Genomic DNA, 16,494 nt, shown 5'->3' with positions numbered 1-16,494 from the left:
TCATCTTCAGACATCGCTGCGACGCACGATCAAGATGTTGAGCCCACCAACGTCAAGATCAAGAAGAGGGACAGTATCATCTTTGAAATGGTGGGGTCTCTGCCTCATCTCGGCCCTTCTATTCTTGACTCAATCTACCCAAGCGGTGAGCTCGCTTGACTCCTGCCCTCTCTTCTGTTCCTGCTCAGAGCTGACTCTGCTTCCCTTCGCCCACTCCTGGCGCTGCGACAACAGCTCTACTACTATGCGTCTGCTGGCGATGTCAAATGCTTCATTGAAGAGCTGCCAACGGACACAGTCGTCGTAGGCCACTACATGGCGGAAACGTGGCATCCTCAACAATCCAAGTTCCTCATCGAGGACGATGTTCACCTGCGCGTCGTCGTCCTCGAGAAGTCCTCTGGTCAGTCCATCGTATCCACAATGGCTCCCTCTGAGGGCAAATTTGCCTTTACTAGCCACACAGCAGGGGACCACGAGATCTGTCTTACCCCGATTCCTGCTCCGGGTCATGCCAGTCATGCTGAGGGAAGGCAGGCGCAGATTCGCGTCCATCTGGATGTGGTCATTGGCGAGAGCAAGCCGGATACGAGTCATGTTGATCGCTCACACATCACAGACTTGGCGTCAAGGGTCAATGGGCTGAATGACCGTCTCAAGGACATCAGGAAGGAGCAGCAGTACCAACGCGAGAGAGAGGCTGCCTTTAGGGATGAGAGCGAGAGGACCAATGCGAGGGCGATTGTGTATAGCGCGGTGCAGGGTGTTGTACTAGTTGCGGCTTGCGTTTGGCAACTGAGGACGCTGAGGGTGAGTGCAGCGACAGGGAGGATGATACAATCGTTGATCGCTGACGCTCCAATGTCCGTCCCTCCTCTCTCCTTGGACGCTGTCGCAGGGCTTCTTCTCGGAGAAGAAGTTCTCATGATGTCGACGGCGATGACGCTGCCGACATCATTTCTGCAATGCCATGATAATGCCGTCGTCCTCCCGCACCCCGCATCCTTGCTTTTGTATGCTACCCTCTGCGTGAAGTAGCTGCTGTTGCTCTCGTTGTTTCCCACTGTCGGAACGGCGGTCTCTGCTCGTTCTCCACGCGGCAGTCCAGCTCATCGACGAGTTGGGCGTCTGTGCGCCAATTGAGCTTCCCGCCCTGGCTCAGGGCTCTGGCTTCCACTTGCTTTCCTTGCTCCTTCCTTTCCTCCTCCCCATCATCACGCTAGCCATGTACTCGCCACCGAAACAGACGTCGCGTTCTCCACCTCCTCTCGTCCATCCTGTACCTCATCACCCACCAAGGCATATCCCTGACCCACCTGTTACACCTCAGCCTGGTTACGGTGCAGCTCAGGCAACGTCTTCGGCTGAGCAGCATCATTCTGCCGGGTCTGCTGCCAGATCCAGGGCTGCTGGTAGCGGAGGCGGCGCTGGAGGTAGTGGTAGGCTAGGTGCTGTACCTGTTCAGCAACAGCAGCAGCAGTCAGCCCCCTACGTTCGTTACTCGAGCCCGCCGATTCAGCAACAGCAGCAGCAGCCCCTTCACCAACAGCAGTACGATCAAGGTTACCCAGCAGCTAGCTTCGGCTCAGCAATGGATGGTGGCCACTACAGTTCAAGCTATGGGCAAGGAGCTGGTCCATCGTCGAATGGCTTTTACAGTGGGCCTGGAGCACCGGGAGGAGGCAGAGGACCCGGAGGACCTGGTGGAGGGCAAGGCATCCCGGGGCCCTTTGGCAACTTCTTGTCCAATGATCCCAATGTGAACATGACGGCGCAAATGGGCATGCACATGGCGTCTGTGGGAGGCGAGTATGTACAGAAGAATGTGAGTTGATCAAGCCAGTGCCGCCGTCGCAACGCCGCGACGAGGGTAACTGACTATATGCCCCCATCTCTCGCTGCCCTCACAGCTCGGAGGCTACCTTCCCACCATGTCCAATCTCAAACCCTACTACGACGTCTCGGGAAGCTATGTGGTTAGCAAGATCAGGGTCATTCTCTTCCCTTGGAGACATAGACCGTGGAGTAGGGCGCATCATCGCGCTTTCATGGCTGGAGCTAATGGAGGGGACAGTAATGGCGCAGGAGATTGGCCCGGTCAAAGTGGGGTAGGCAGTACGCAGAGTAGTGGTGGAAAGAGGGCAGGAGCATCGTTAAGAGGCTATGCGGCGCCGAGGGACGACGTTATGGCTGTGGATCATTATTTGCCAGGTGAGTGCCAGCAGGACGCCCCTCCGACCGGCCCTTCCCCTTTCCCCCCTTTGATACCCTCCCGTATGCTGATACCCTGCCTGTCTTCTCCTCTCGCCCGCAGTCATGTCCTTTGTGACTTACGTCCTCCTCATAGCCGTCACACTTGGACTCAGCCACAAATTCAGGCCCGAGATCCTAGGCTTGACAGCCTCCCGGGCTCTTGTCGTCGTAGTGTTGGAGCTCATGGTAGTCCGCCTAGGTCTCTACCTCCTCAATGTTCCTTCGGACCACTACGGCATCCTAGATCTGGCGGCTTACTCGGGCTATAAGTTCGTCCCTGCTTGCGTCACGCTGGGAACTACGGTCTTGGCCCCACTCACTGGCGGCAGCGGCTCAGCTACGAATGCAGGCAGTACATCAGGCGGAAGCGGCCTCTCGAGCCTCATTTGGTGGCTCACCTTCCTCTACACCCATGCGGCTCTCGCATTCTTCCTCCTTCGATCACTCCGTCACATCATCCTGCCAGATGCGGCCTCACTCCCCCCTGGCCTGGCGAACGCGGGGGCAGCAGGATCAGGTGTGGCGACGTTGGGGCATGCGCAGAGGGCCAGGAGGGTGCAATTGTTGTTCGTCATCGCTGTTCTACAGTTCGTGCTGGGAGCAGGCCTTTGCTTCAGAGTTGCGGGATAAGAGGCAGACAGAAGGAGGGACACGAGAGAATATGGAGAAGGGCCGGATGTGTAGAGCACACGAGACGCTTGAAGACGCATCAAATGACATTCATGCGATCACACGAGGCCGTAAAGATGCTGATTGGGTGGTATTGTATGCGAGTGAGACCAAATGAGGATGCTCAGCGTCCAAACAATTGACGACGCATCTCCTCTGCCTCCTTTCTCCCGCGCTCATCGCCATCATCTTCGACCAAACCATCAAGTACCCTTTGCTCCATCTCCTCCACGCTCAGCCTCTCGCTATCTGTCCCCTCCGGCGACTCAAGAGAAGGGGGCGGTACGCGTTGCCAAATGCTCCAGCTCTGCCTGAGCTCGGCGTGCAGGGCCATCGTCGCCTCATAGTCATCCTCGTCCTCATCGAAGCCGTCTTCGTGCAGCGCTAGCCAAGCGCGCACATGAGCCCCGAGTGCGCGAGGAAGCCAGCGCGATAGGCCTGGTGGGGTCAGGGGAAGCGATGATGAGGTGATGGTGAGAAGAGGGCCATCATGGACCTCCTCGCTGCTCGCGAGATCTTTCAAGCATCCCAGCACCAACACTCCCGAAGCTCGCAACGCGTGCCTTGCCCTCTCCCTCCTTCTCACCATCCTCTGCCTTGCCCTCTCCCTACTTGCCATCGTAGGCGCAGCCCCTTCTCCCTCAGGCAGCTCTAGCCCATTGACACTACCGAGCAGCACCTGCAGCACCACATCCACGTAGCGCGCCACATAAGGATGGCCGAGGTCTTCCAGCAGCAGGGTGAGATGATGGAACGTTGAGCTGAGCAGGTCCAGAGGGGTGTCGGAGGAGGTGCTGCCGGGCGAATCTACGTCCACGTCCAGCGCCGTAAGGCTGGCAGGGGCCATACTCCACACGCGGAGCACTCCCTCCTGAATGAGACGCATCAGCTCTTCCTTTACCTCCTGTCTTGCCTCCCCTTCCTCTCCGACGACTGCGAGGATCCGCAAGCCCTGCAGCGCCATATCCAGAAGCTCCACTCCTACTCCGCCAGCGGAGGAAAGGTAAGTCAAATCACTTCCTAGCACGTCCCGTATGTGCGGCACCAGATTGGCTGCCTGGAGGAGTCGACGGGCGTGAGACGAAGAGAGCAGGTACTTGACGATCAGTGTTGCGCCGCGCAATCGCCAGGGTGGGGAGGGGTCTTCTGCCAGTGTGAGGAGGGGCGGGAGGAGTAGAGGGTAGAGTGATGGCCAGGGCGCAGGACCATGTGATGATGAGGAGGCGTGTATCACAGTCGCTGGGGCTCGTTGATCCCTCCGCTCTTCCCAAGCAATTTGCAACCTCTGCAGCCCTTCCAGGCAGGCTTGAAGTGTCAGGTGCACAGCGACGCCCTTGCTTCTCGCCAGAACGTCGTTCCCGTTCGAGCCCTGGCTTCCCTTTTGACCTCCTTTCCAAGCCACATCCTCCTCGATCCCAGTAGTCCTGCGTCCTGCACCCGCCTTCATCTCCATCCCGACCCTCTGCCCTCGAAGTCTGCCTGTGTTCTCATCGACGGGTCCACCGCCGCCCACAGAGAGAAAGAGCGGACGAATGTAGCTTGAGAGTACGGAATGGAGGATGTCAATGGAGTGCGAGAGTGATGCAGGCGAAGTAGGGAGGAGACGTGTAAGGGTGCGGCGCGAGACGGTGCTGCTTGAGAGGGTGGACCACGGTGTGAAGGGGTCATTAAAGCGGGAGATGGTGATGAGGACGCGACCGAGCGTTTGGGTAGCTGGCGAGGTCGTTGCCGTTGGAGTGAAGGATGATGGCCCACGTGAGGTGCTGGCAGTGGCTTTCTGCTGCCTCCTACGTCCCAGTCTCACACCCATCAATCCCAACTCTCGGCCCAGCCTTCTCAGCAGCTGCGGGACCTCTTCATTGCGCCATCTTTGCCCTTGCTCTTGCTCCTCACTCGTCGACGGTGCTGCGGATTTGAGTCCATCCGGATCGTCCAAACGAACGGCGAGGGTGTGTGGCGGCTCAAGGAGGTCGCACAGATCGGAAATGCGTTGCTCCTCTTTAAGAGCTTGTTCTCTGCGGAGAGGGATGACGAGAAACGAGGTCAGCACTCATGGCGAAATGCGGTCTTGAATGAGGGGCATCGCGGCAACACACCTACCGTGTCTCTCCCTGTGTCTGCCCCTTTTCCTCCTCAATGACCTCGTCCGCCATCTGCTCAAGCAATTCCAGGTCCCAGTTCGCTCCCACACCCGTCTTGCTCATCTCTATCCCTTGCAACTCATCTGCCAGCCCCTTCAACAAGTCTTCATCAAGTCGTCCCAGTTCAACACCCAAGCGCTCTCGAGTCAAGCTCTCCCTCAGACCTCTACATCTCTCTGCCTCCATAGGTCCCTCTGGCTCATCACTGACCGCAGCTGCAAGGCACTCGTCCACATCGCGGAGTACCTTTGCCAGTGCCTGGCGCGGATCCGGGGAGCGCAGCGTTGCAACGCCGCCCTGGTGTGCCCGTTTGCACAACGCCCAGCTTGCGTGAGGCGCGAATGCCAAGCCGCGGCGATAGGCGCAGCGGAGGGCTTCTTGTGGGTTGGAGGGCGGAGACGGGCTAGGTGATGAAAGGGTGCGTGACAAGGAGCAGAGCAAGTACGCTGAGCTGGCGGAGCTGAGAGGGGGCCCGCCGATGTGGGTGAGCGTCAGGTGGTGCGCGAGGAGGAGGTCGAGTAGGATGGCAATTACCAGCTGCGAGGGCGCTGGTGCTTGATTGTCCAAGGCCTGCGGTAGTGTCGTTGCTGGTGCGCCGCCCTCGGTACTCCACCTCGTCCTCACCAACTCGGCGATATACCCGTCCTCGTCCACGTATGCGTCCAAGTAGCCCTGCTCGTCAAAGGCCTCATCTTCGGCATGCTCTGCTCGTTGTGCATTGGCTTGGCGTGTGATCTCGTCGAGATCCAGCGGAGACAAAGCGGCCTTCATCTTCTTTCCCTTGCTCTTGCTATTACGCTCCTCCTTGCCTTCATCAACGGCAGTCAGCTTTTCGCGATCTAGGACATTCGACAGGAGCTCCTTGGCCTCGCCTCCGTCGTCGCCACGCTGCTGCGAGGTGGAAGCCTCCTCGCTACTGGTCCCGGTATTGTCGACGAAGAGCGTCGGCTGCAGATCGTCGAGACCGAGGAATTCGAGGTCTGCTGTCTGCTTCTCTAGATCGACGCGCACAACGGATCCCTGCCTATGGACATGTAGAGTGGGCTTGAGAGCGGCTGGAAAGTGAAGTCTGCTCGAGGAGGACGCAGAGAGAGAGAAGCCGATGCAAGTCAGTCGTCGACTCAAGACGAGGCTTCTTTGTAGTCGGTGCGGCTCACGGCAAGTAGTAGGGCGGACATCGTAGCGCAAAGATGGTATCATCGCACGCGGCTTCGGGCTGGATGTTGGCGGGCGTATCGGCGCAGTGAGCTTCTACATAGACGTGTGTCGAGCTTTGTCCTATGCGATATGGCGGAGTGAGACCGAGAGATGGCTCATCCGAGGCCATTCTGAGGATGAGAGGGCAAGTCAGAGAGTAGGACGAAGGAAACGGAGGAAAAGCTCATCATCCTTGAGCTCTCTCTCACTCCGCCAGTCCGTCAGTCCGCCTTTGGACGCGCTGCGAGGCTTCCTTTGCTTGCTTCTCGACGCAGCATTCATTCGTGACTACAATGTCACTCGCCTTGAGAGCAGCTGCTCCACTGCGCAGTTTGACACCTTGTCGAAGGCTTCACACAACGCACTCCCTCTTCAACAGCAGCAAAGCAAGCAGCGACCCATTCTCCATCCCGCCCGCACCGCCAACAGGACAAACCGTCGACCTTGCATTCGAGCACCATGCTCCTCCCCCTTCTTCCTCCTCCACCGCAAGCACATCATGCAAATCCTTGGTAATAGCACACGGTCTCTTTGGCTCGAAACAGAATTGGCGCTCCCTCTCCCGCTCCCTCGCCTCCAAGCTTAATCTCCCAGTCTACGCAGTCGACCTCCGTAATCACGGCACGAGCCCGCATATAGACTCCGGTATGAGCTACAAGGATATGGCTGCCGATCTGCTGCGTTTCATTCGATCTCAGAACCTCTCAAAGGTGGCACTCGTCGGCCATTCCATGGGTGGGAAAGCTGTCATGGCTACTGCTCTCGATGAGTCGCTCAAGGAGGGGGAGCTGGAGAGCATGGTCAGCGTGGATATGAGCCCTGCGAGGGGGGCACTGAGTGAGCAGTTTGAGAAGTACATGGAGGCGATGATTGATATCAACAAGAAGGGCTGCAACGATCGAAAGCACGCCGATGAGATGTTGAAAGAGACGGAGAGCGTGAGTAGGCGCGTCCCACCACGACATTGGGACCTCAAGCTGAACCCTACTTCTCGCATCAGGACCCCTCGATCCGCTCCTTCCTCCTTACCAACCTGCATCGCCCCTCCAACTCGCCCGACAAGCCATGGTCTTTCCGAGTGCCGGTCGAAACGATCAAGGAGCACCTGCCGCAGATTGGCGACTTCCCTTACGATGTCGACGGAGGAAGGAAGTGGGAGGGAAGGACCCTCTTTGTCAAGGGGTCAAAGAGCAAGTACCTCAATCGTAAGAACATACCCATTGCCAACGTGAGTTAACGAATGTATCAATAGATCAAGAAGGCGAGGACAAAGACTGACCTGCTTCTCCTCGTGGGCATGAACCAGACCTACTTCCCAAACGCGCAACACGTCACTCTCGATGCGGGGCATTGGGTTCAAGCAGAGAGGCCGAGGGAATTTACAGATGTGCTGATCAGATTCTTGCAGGGAGAACAGGTGGGCGGGGGCGAGATGGCATCACTGTAATCAACAAGACGTTCGTCAGTCATGGCTCGTTGGCGTGAGGTCATGATCCGTATCGCATGAGTCAAGGCGACGTCCGTGCACACTCAAATCCGTTTCCGCCGTGGCCGTACGCATCACCTATCGAACCTGAGAAGGGTGCGAGGCAGTGAGAAGCTAAGCAACTGTCCTTCCTTCCTCTAAATCTCTCTTTTCCTCGCTGTGTCTTGGCATCTCACTCCCCCCTTGACCATGTCCGACTCCTCTATAACCCCCTCGCTCCGCCTCTACACCACCCACACCTCCTCTGCCTCACACCGGCCGTGGATTGCCCTCGCCTACAAGCAGCTCCCCTACGAGGCAGTGTATGTGAACCTGTCTGCAAAGGAACAAAATAAGCCCGACTATCTCAGCCGGATCAATCCAAACGCTCGCGTACCCGCACTTGAGGTGGTCCAGGAAGGTGGGCAAAGCCTCTGGCTAAGGAACAGCTTAACTGCTCTCCTCTACCTCGACTCAGCCTTTCTGGAGTCTCCACGTCTTCTGCCTCCTGAGACCGATTGGCCCCGCCGAGCCCTTGTCCTGGACCTTGTCGGCATCATTCAGGCGGACACCCAGCCCGTCTGCAACTCCTCCGTCGCCCGACGAGCAGCCGAATGGGCGGTAGGCAAGACGCTCGAGGAAGGGGCTGACCATGAAGCTGTCACGCAGAAGGCCATTGAGTGGCGTGTGCATGCGACTGAGAGGGCTTTGATGGCAGTAGAGAGGACGATCAGCTCCAATGAAGTCCAGAAGGCGGGCAAGTACGCGGTAGGCGATGACTTTACAATGGCGGACGTTATCCTGGCAGCGCAGTTAGACATGGCTTTGGCGTGAGTACAGAAGGGGCAGCCGCGGTGGGCCTGGCAAGCTGAATCCATGCGTACTTCTCTATTGCACAGGTGCAAGATCAATCTCTCTGCCTATCCAACCATTGAGCGCATCTGGCGTAACATACAGGCTCACCCGGCTGTGATTGCAGGCGCTGCTGAGAAGCAGGGAGATCATCCTGATTACAAGGGGGTGGAAAAGTAGAGAAAGAGAAAGATGGCCATCTGAAGTGCCGTCGCAATTCGAAAGTGTTGTATTGGCCGAGGCATCGAGGGGCAGAGCTTGCAAGTCGGAGTGACGTTCGATCATCACCGTGACGCTATCTAAGAGCGTCGATCTGTTCATCTCTGCAGCAAGATTGTATTGATCTTTGCTCTCGCTGCAATAGGCGGCGACGACAATGAGCAGCAGGAGTCGCTGAGCTCGTAGGTATGCTGCCTGAAGAATGAGCCTCGTCGATGCAAAAGCCACTATGCTGCGGGGCCCCTGCTCGAGATTGAAGGCGAAGGGAAGCAGTCGCTGCCCCGCTGCCGCGACATCCGTCCGCCGGCCGGGCTGGACCCGTCATGGACATGGAGCCGGAAAAGTCGGACGACCTGGAGAGCTTTAGAAAGGTTAGTTGGCTTCTGTTCCTGGCGCTGTTGAGTTTGCCCATCTTGACTTCGCTCTTACTACCACTCACAAAAAGTCGCCTTGATCGCCAACCTCAGATCCGAGCGTAACTCTCAGCTTCAACTACGATCCTTGAACCCCCTCCGCCACCACCACTGCCACCACCAGTATGGCCTTGCGAGCCTCCCTCCCAAGGCGCAGCGCCCTAGACAGCCTCCTGACGAAGCGACCAACCGACGTCGTCATCACCACTGCGCTGCGTACACCCATCGCTCGAATGGGCAAGGTAGGTACGCCATGTACCATGCGCCTCGTGTCACTCTCATAGTGACTCCCACTCATCTCGCATCTCTCATCCACACAGGGCTTCAAGCATATGTACCCCGAAGAGCTCCTCTCCCACGTCTACACCCACACACGCAAGCGCCTGGAGTCACGCGGCATCGACCTCGAACTCATCGAAGATGTTTGCGCAGGAACGGTTCTCGCTGAGCTTGGAGGTGCCAAATCCGGTCGCTTGGCCGCCCTACACTCCGGTCTACCCATCAGTGCCGCCTACCGTACGACGAACAGGCAATGCGCTTCAGGCTTGCAGAGTATCAGTGATATAGGCGCAGCAATCCAGACGGGCAGCATCAAGTGCGGAGTAGCCGCCGGATTCGACTCGATGAGTCGCGATTGGGAGACAAAGGCCATTCCCGTCAAACTCTCGCCGGCGATGAAGGACAGCCCAGTGCAGGAGGCTCGCGATTGTTTGATGAGCATGGGTCTGACGAGTGAGAATGTTGCGGAGCGCTACGGGGTGGGAAGGGACAGGCAGGACGCTTTTGCGGCGCAAAGTCATCAGAGAGCTGGCAAAGCGCAGAAGGATGGGAGGTTGGGAGGCGAGATCGTACCTATTGAGGTCAGATGGGTCGAAGAGGATGGAAGCGAGACAAAGAGAGTGGTCGAGCATGATGAGGGCATCAGACATGGCACTACGGTCGAGAAATTGGTGGGTCAGCGTGCGACAGGAAATCAAGCATCGACTACTTGCTCACACTTCTGCTCGCACACCGGCAGTCGACCCTCAAACCCGTATTCAAAGCCGACGGCTGCTCCACCGCAGGCAACTCCTCCCAAGTGTCAGACGGGGCAGTCGCCCTCACCCTCTGCCGTCGCGACCTCGCCGAAAGCTCAGGAATGGAGGTGCTAGGCAAGTGGGTCGGTACAAGCGTTGCCGGGGTCAGGCCAGACGAAATGGGTATTGGACCTGCCAAGAGCACGCCCAAGTTGTTGGAACGATATGGCTTGGGCGTAGGGGAGGTGGATCTTTGGGAGATCAACGAGGGTGAGCGCCGTACGTGACAAGGAGGCCCAACTGGCGCTGATCCCTCTCTCCCGCCCACGCGCCCACAGCCTTCGCCTCACAAATCCTGATGACAATCGATTCCCTCGGTCTCGACGAGTCCAAGGTCAACGTCAAAGGCGGCGCGATCAGCCTAGGTCATCCATTAGGGGCATCTGGTGGAAGACTGGTCACATCATTGTTGAGCGAGCTCAGGAGGACGGGCCAGAAGGTAGGAGTAGCCGCCTTATGCTGCGGAACGGGCTACGGGGTGTCAAGTCTGTTCGTTGCGGAGTGAGGATCGGGCGATCAGTGGGCCGAGCGAGGAAGAGCCTATTGCAAATAGGGACCAGCTTTTCATGCCCACAGCGTCACTGATCACCGGGAGCGTCACCTCCGCCGTGACAACTCGCTGCGTCGCTACGTAGCTTGCATCATGGCCTGTGCGAGTGAATGAGCCGTGAGCTGTTCCCTGCTCTTGATCACACCGTTGGGGCAAGGGTCGCGCCCACGCCGATGTGCCGACGGACTGATCCTTTCTAACTCTGTCTGCTCTTCAGATCCGCCCATGTGTGAACGTGCAGCCACCACGAGCTTATGCGAGCTCTGGGAGCGTCGCAGAGGTGGCGCAACTGCGTGACCGGGCGAGTGCGTGCGTTGCGATGGAAATACGATGAGGATGATGAGGATAATGATGGCTCGCAACATCGCCTTTTATTGATCATCCTGCTCGATGGTACAATGACGATGACTGCTTAGCCCATCCTATTGCTACCTCGCTATTGCTACCTCGAAGACCGCGGTCTTGGAATCATTATCGCTCTGTCTCTCACGGCTTGCTCTCAACGCGCGGCGAGAAGATCTGCACGCACGAACGCGGCATTCATGCGACTGGTCTGCCGCGATGCTGCACGAGGGAGGAGCGCACAGACCATGACTCGACTCCTCATCTTCCTGAGTCCGCTACCTCTGCCCTGTCACTCTCATCAGCGCACGCACACCGGCAGATTACCGCGATTAGCGGCACCAGTGGATCTTGTGCTTAGCTCGCACTCCCCCTCGCCAAGGGTTCAGGCAGATGGGAGGAGGGGATGTGAGCTAACGACGGCCGAGGTCGTAGCGGAGCATCGACGGCGGCGACGGACGCTGCACTGATTAGCCCCAGAGACTTCGCACGGGCTGGGCTGGTCGGCGGGAGGACGGCCAAGGGCAATGATTGAATCTAGCCGATCGTCCTTGCAGCGTAGCGTAGGGGATGTAGAAGTGTGATGGCAAAGCAGCGGCGTGAGAGTGGGAGGACTATCCCAGCTGGATTGCTGTTGCGCGCGACATCCACGCCCACGCCCACGCCCATACGCACGCCCAAGCTCCAAGGCGACCTCGCTGGCTCGTGCGGCTCTGCGGCTGTACATGGGAAGTTGGCCGCTATATAGCGTAGGACCCTCGTAGTGAGTCACACTTGTTTCCCTACCACGAACAACAACCAATCATCACCATGTCCACCGACAAGATCACTTTCCGTGAGTAGTATGTGCGTGAGTAGGCAAGAGGACCTCGCACTGACCAGGGTCTGCCTTCGCCTGCTCCTTGTTGACAGTCCTCAACTGGGGTGCCACCCCTTACCATGCTCCTATCTACCTTGCTCAGTCCAAGGTTTGTAGCGCCCGTTGACAAGCCTAACACCTCGTAGACCCGTTTCGCTCACCACGCTCTCATTCCCACGCTCGCAGGGCTTCTACGCAGAGCAGGGCATCAAGGTTGCCATTCTCGAGCCCAATGACCCCTCGGACGTCACTGAGATCATCGGCTCAGGCAAGGTCGACATGGGTTGCAAGGCCATGGTGAGTGGAGCGAAGGCACCATCACGGCAGTGCACCGTTCGTCCAGCAGCTGACAGTGTGACCTCTATGTTCTTCGCACGCTCAGATTCACACCCTCGCCGGCAAGGCCCGTGGCTTCCCTATCGAGTCGGTTGGCACCCTCATGGACGAGCCCTTTACTGGCCTCGTCTACATGGAGGGGTCGGGCATCACGACCGACTTCCGCTCCATCAAGGGGAAGACGATTGGCTACGTCGGCGAGTTTGGCAAGATCCAGGTGCGTGTGCAAGGCGACGAGCGCCCCGTGTATCTCCTTGGCTGACTTGGTCTACACAATCACCCGCTTTCCATTGCCCGCCGACGCAGCTTGACGAGCTGACCGCCCACTTCGGCATGCAGCCTTCGGACTACAAGGCGGTCCGTGTAGGCATGAATGTCTCCGAGTCGATCAAGCGCGGAGACATCGATGCTGGCATTGGCCTCGAGAACGTCCAAATGGTCGAGCTCGAGGAGTGGTGCAAGGCGACGAACCGCCCCACGACTGACGTCAAGATGCTCCGTATTGACGAGCTCGCTGAGCTGGGCTGCTGCTGCTTCTGCTCGATCCTCTACATTGCCAACGCTGGCTTCATTGAGGCCAACCCGGAGAAGGTCAGGAAGTTCATGGCTGCTATCAAGAAGGCCACCGATTACTTGTTCGAGAAGCCCGAGGAGGCATGGAAGGAGTACAAGGTGTACAAGAAGGTCATGGACACGCCTGTCAACGAGAAGATCTTCGAGTGAGTGTGCGCGGGGCCAAGGAGACGGACTTGCGGTTTGCTGACCATGATACGCCCCTTGTCTTGCCTTTGCACCCGCAGGAGGAGCTTCGTCTACATGAGCCCCGACTGCGCCAACGGTGAGTGCGCTAAAGCGAATGAAGTGGTGTTGCTGAGACCCAGTGCTGACCTCGTCGCCCCCCTCTATCGTAGTCCCCCGTGACTGGAACAAGGTGACCAACTACTGCAAGCGCCTTGGCATTGTCTCCAACGACTTCGAGCCCAACTTCACCAACTCGTTCCTGAGCTGGAAGCTCGATGCTCAGCCCGAGGACGGCATGGCCAAGCAGCAGGCTATTGCTGAGTACCAGAAGCAGGTCTCCCAGAAGGGCGGTATCCTCGATGGGCTCAAGCCTCAGTTGCCTACTGTGGCTGCCGCCTAATCGGAGAGCAGTTGACGGCATATTGGCTTGCTAGGAGGATGAACGGGTAGAGGAGGGAAGTCGAGAGGATCAGAGAAGTTGCACAATCGATTGAATCACAGTCCATTCAACTCCTTGTTGCCGTGATGGCGGGTGTGTCCCAAAGGTAGCGATGACGATCAGGGGTGCTTTTGCGCCTGGCACTCCTTGACGAGCTCCATGATAGCCCTGAATCTCGGCCCCTCATGTGTAGCCATTTGCTCCACCTCGTCGCTTTCGTCTTTGCCGGTCGTCGCGAGGAGACGCAGCCCAAGTGCTACGATGACCGGCCTCGGGTCACGCTGCTGCCCTTGGCCTGTGCCATCATCTTGTGCTGGACGCAGCAGCGAGTAGATTGTTGAAACGTACAGCGATTGCATGGTTGCAAATCCGGGGGTTGGGGTGCCCAGCAGCGGTGATTGCGTCAGATTGGGTGGAGCGAGAGGCGTTGAGGCTGCGCTTCCCGAGGCAGGCGAGGAGGAGGGGTCGCACTTCTTGCCCCTCGCGTCGACGTTGTCATCGCCGCCGTCTAGGAAGGCATCTGGCTGTGATGAGGTGTCGGTAGCTGAGCCAAGGGGAGATGCGAGGGAGACATAGGGCGACGATGTGACAGGCAGCGAGGCTTGGGTCTGACACGAAATGACTTGGTAAGCGGGCTAGGGACATGACAGTCTGCGTGTATGCTTTGATCAACTCACAATGGATGCAATCTTGCCCGTCTGGGTGACAAGGACGAAAGTACGGTCAAGGTACTGCTGGATGACGACGTTGGTGTCGTGCCCCTCTACGCTCCTCGCCACCTGAAATGTAGGGGTGACAACCTGTGACGCCGAAGTCGAGGGGATGGCTTGGACCCTGACAGCCGGCTGGGCTGCCTCCGCTGCTGATTGTGGCGCAGATGATGCAAGGCTGCCGCCATTACCGACTCGTTGCGGGGGCAGCGATGCTAGCATGATAGGCGACGTATCGAGCTGAGCCGAGGGCTGGTCTCGCGGATGGGGTATTGCGGGGGCGATCGAGGAAGAAAGCTTCGATGCTATGCGCACGGACAGGCCGGCGGAGCAACCCACTCCGGACCGTAGCCACGGACAATCCGGTCGTGTCGTCCATCCGCCCGCCCTGCCGCGCTTCGACTCTCTCCCATCCTCGGCCGCGGTCTCACAACGCCGCAACAAGCCACATCACGAGAGATGTGACAAATTTGGATCACCACCACCTTCACCGGCATTCACCGAGGTTTCCATTTCCATGCATGCGATAGCAAGCCACCGCCCAGCAGGCTCCGCTTCAAGTCAGCGAGGATCTTACACGTTGGTCTGGACCTCGGCGACGGCGTCATGACGACTGGTCGCCGCCACGATCACTCGCTCACACAGAGGTGTCGACGTCAGCGCCTTTGATCGCCGTGCTGTACACCAAGAAACCAAGCCAAGAGGCTTGGTATTTGCCATTGCCGTTGCCGCTGCCGCTGCCGCTGCCGTGGGCCAAGCTTTCCAATACCAATCAGAGCTCTGACAGCGGTTGAAAAAGTTTGCGGGCCTTGCAGGCGTTGATTTTAGCGGCAGCCGTGGTATCGCGATCGCCATCCATTGCTCTCGATTTTCAGGGCCTGCAGGCAACGATACTCATGACGTGTGGCGTCCATGTCCAGCACTGTTTCGCGCAGCCTCGTACAGCCTCGTCACCCTCGCGCGACATCATTAGCCAAGCAGCCCGACGATAAGCCAAGAAGGCTATGCTACCGTATGCTCGACTTGGCAGCAGCAGGCCCTCGCCGAGCAACGTCTCCTCGATGGGGCAATACGCATCGACAAATAGCCAGTTCGTCCGGTCCCGTGCGCGGGCCGTCGGCCAGTTGTTCGTAAAGCGAGCAAAAACGCTGAACGCGCTCGCGACGCTGTGGTACGCCGCACCACAATGCCTGTCGAATGCGATCATTGCCAGGCCAAATTTGTCTTCCTTCTCGTTGCTCAACACGACATCGATCGCGACGTCTGATCATTAAGCCTTTGCCGCCCGATGGGCGAATCTGGAGCGGAGACGCGGAGTGTGTGTTGTGTGCTCGCCTGCTCGATCTTCCCTTTGCTTCGAGGCAGACGCCGGCCGGCCACTGACTGACCCGCGGGCGTACGAGGGGAGGCGGCACCAGCGCAAAGCATGGCAAAAGCTTTCCATGTGATCAAATCAAGTCACTACTTCACACTGTGGCATCGCGCCTTTCGACGTCTCCCCGCCGTTTTCGCCGTCCTCGTCTGAACCAGAGCAATGGGGACGGGGCCGTGGGTGAGGAAGTCGTACGACCTGTTTTTCTCATCCGTACAGGCCCATTGCGATCTAGCTTGACTGCCGAGCTGGCGATGGACTACGAGCCTAGATTCCATCTCCGTCGTGGCCGTGAGCTCCGCCGTCTGTCAGCGCCGCATCGCTTCACGGCGTAGGTGCAGCGTCCGGAGGGATGCATTTGTGCCTCCGCGATCGCCCCAATACACAACCCGCGGCTTGAACAGATTCGTACGACGACGATGGCGAACGACTGACTTTGTTGGGCTGTTGTCCATCAGCGCGACAGCTATTTCCATGCGTGGTGTGGCGCGCCTCGCAGCAGCAAAACGTAGCAAAGCATTGCAGCATGCTGCTCGGCTGGCACCGCCACCAATGCAAAGCGGAACGAGCTCTTCGTTGTGGCAACGGCGACTACAACGCATCATCAAGCTCTCCTCACTTGTTGCGCTCAAAGCAGCTGCGAGCCGATAACCTTGTCACAGTGGCAAGAGCAATCTGTTCTTGCGGATCGAGCTAGTGTCGAGGTTGTAGCTTGTCGGCTCTATCGGCGGGAGGATCCACTCGCTAGTCTAGTTGAAGGGGAGCTTGGGGAGCATTAGCCCTGACGGCAGTCGCGGGTCGAGCGTGCGGGTAAGCTACGTGTGTGAGCGTTGTGGACCTCGATTGATGCTCTGCCCATC

At 58.2% G+C, this 16,494-nt stretch overlaps 7 protein-coding genes across 7 annotated transcripts; 6 read left to right on the top strand and 1 right to left on the bottom strand.

Moving 5' to 3' along the window:
- Positions 1 to 22: 22 nt before the first annotated feature.
- BDZ90DRAFT_244530 (hypothetical protein) lies at positions 23 to 811 on the top strand (the record flags this gene model as incomplete). The annotated part of the gene is made up of 2 exons (XM_025507467.1): positions 23 to 145; positions 235 to 811. Coding segments are annotated over exons 1-2 (687 nt in total), but the record flags the coding sequence as incomplete, so codon positions are not given.
- Positions 812 to 1,183: 372 nt separating this feature from the next.
- BDZ90DRAFT_282254 (YIF1-domain-containing protein) lies at positions 1,184 to 3,001 on the top strand. The gene is made up of 3 exons (XM_025509444.1): positions 1,184 to 1,825; positions 1,911 to 2,211; positions 2,315 to 3,001. The coding sequence occupies exons 1-3, from the start codon at positions 1,226 to 1,228 to the stop codon at positions 2,881 to 2,883; spliced, it is 1,470 nt and encodes a 489-aa protein (XP_025359225.1). The 5' UTR covers positions 1,184 to 1,225; the 3' UTR covers positions 2,884 to 3,001.
- Positions 3,002 to 6,553: 3,552 nt separating this feature from the next.
- Positions 6,554 to 7,707, top strand: BDZ90DRAFT_224651 (alpha/beta-hydrolase; the record flags this gene model as incomplete). The annotated part of the gene is made up of 3 exons (XM_025504625.1): positions 6,554 to 7,198; positions 7,261 to 7,488; positions 7,567 to 7,707. The coding sequence occupies 3 exons, from the start codon at positions 6,554 to 6,556 to the stop codon at positions 7,705 to 7,707; spliced, it is 1,014 nt and encodes a 337-aa protein (XP_025359224.1).
- A 170-nt stretch (positions 7,708 to 7,877) lies between these two features.
- Positions 7,878 to 8,748, top strand: BDZ90DRAFT_234884 (thioredoxin-like protein). The gene has a single exon (XM_025507176.1). The coding sequence runs from the start codon at positions 7,936 to 7,938 to the stop codon at positions 8,557 to 8,559; it is 624 nt and encodes a 207-aa protein (XP_025359223.1). The 5' UTR covers positions 7,878 to 7,935; the 3' UTR covers positions 8,560 to 8,748.
- A 439-nt stretch (positions 8,749 to 9,187) lies between these two features.
- Positions 9,188 to 11,246, top strand: BDZ90DRAFT_282250 (thiolase). Its single transcript, XM_025509443.1, has 4 exons — positions 9,188 to 9,451; positions 9,530 to 10,159; positions 10,228 to 10,495; positions 10,564 to 11,246. The coding sequence occupies exons 1-4, from the start codon at positions 9,335 to 9,337 to the stop codon at positions 10,788 to 10,790; spliced, it is 1,242 nt and encodes a 413-aa protein (XP_025359222.1). The 5' UTR covers positions 9,188 to 9,334; the 3' UTR covers positions 10,791 to 11,246.
- A 700-nt stretch (positions 11,247 to 11,946) lies between these two features.
- BDZ90DRAFT_244517 (NMT1-domain-containing protein) lies at positions 11,947 to 13,750 on the top strand. The gene is made up of 7 exons (XM_025507466.1): positions 11,947 to 12,012; positions 12,090 to 12,145; positions 12,223 to 12,333; positions 12,419 to 12,589; positions 12,679 to 13,091; positions 13,173 to 13,210; positions 13,284 to 13,750. Exons 1-7 carry the CDS (start codon positions 11,988 to 11,990, stop codon positions 13,511 to 13,513), a joined length of 1,044 nt encoding a protein of 347 aa, XP_025359221.1. The 5' UTR covers positions 11,947 to 11,987; the 3' UTR covers positions 13,514 to 13,750.
- Positions 13,672 to 14,484, bottom strand: BDZ90DRAFT_282248 (hypothetical protein; the record flags this gene model as incomplete). The annotated part of the gene is made up of 2 exons (XM_025509442.1): positions 13,672 to 14,160; positions 14,230 to 14,484. 2 exons carry the CDS (start codon positions 14,482 to 14,484, stop codon positions 13,672 to 13,674), a joined length of 744 nt encoding a protein of 247 aa, XP_025359220.1.
- Between the last annotated feature and the right edge of the window lie 2,010 nt (positions 14,485 to 16,494).

The sequence above is a fragment of the Jaminaea rosea genome (assembly GCF_003144245.1).
Source record: "Jaminaea rosea strain MCA 5214 unplaced genomic scaffold BDZ90scaffold_19, whole genome shotgun sequence".
NCBI lineage: Eukaryota > Fungi > Basidiomycota > Exobasidiomycetes > Microstromatales > Jaminaea > Jaminaea rosea.
The sequence above is the reverse complement of the archived record's forward strand: the minus strand, read 5'-3'. Positions and strand labels throughout refer to the sequence as shown.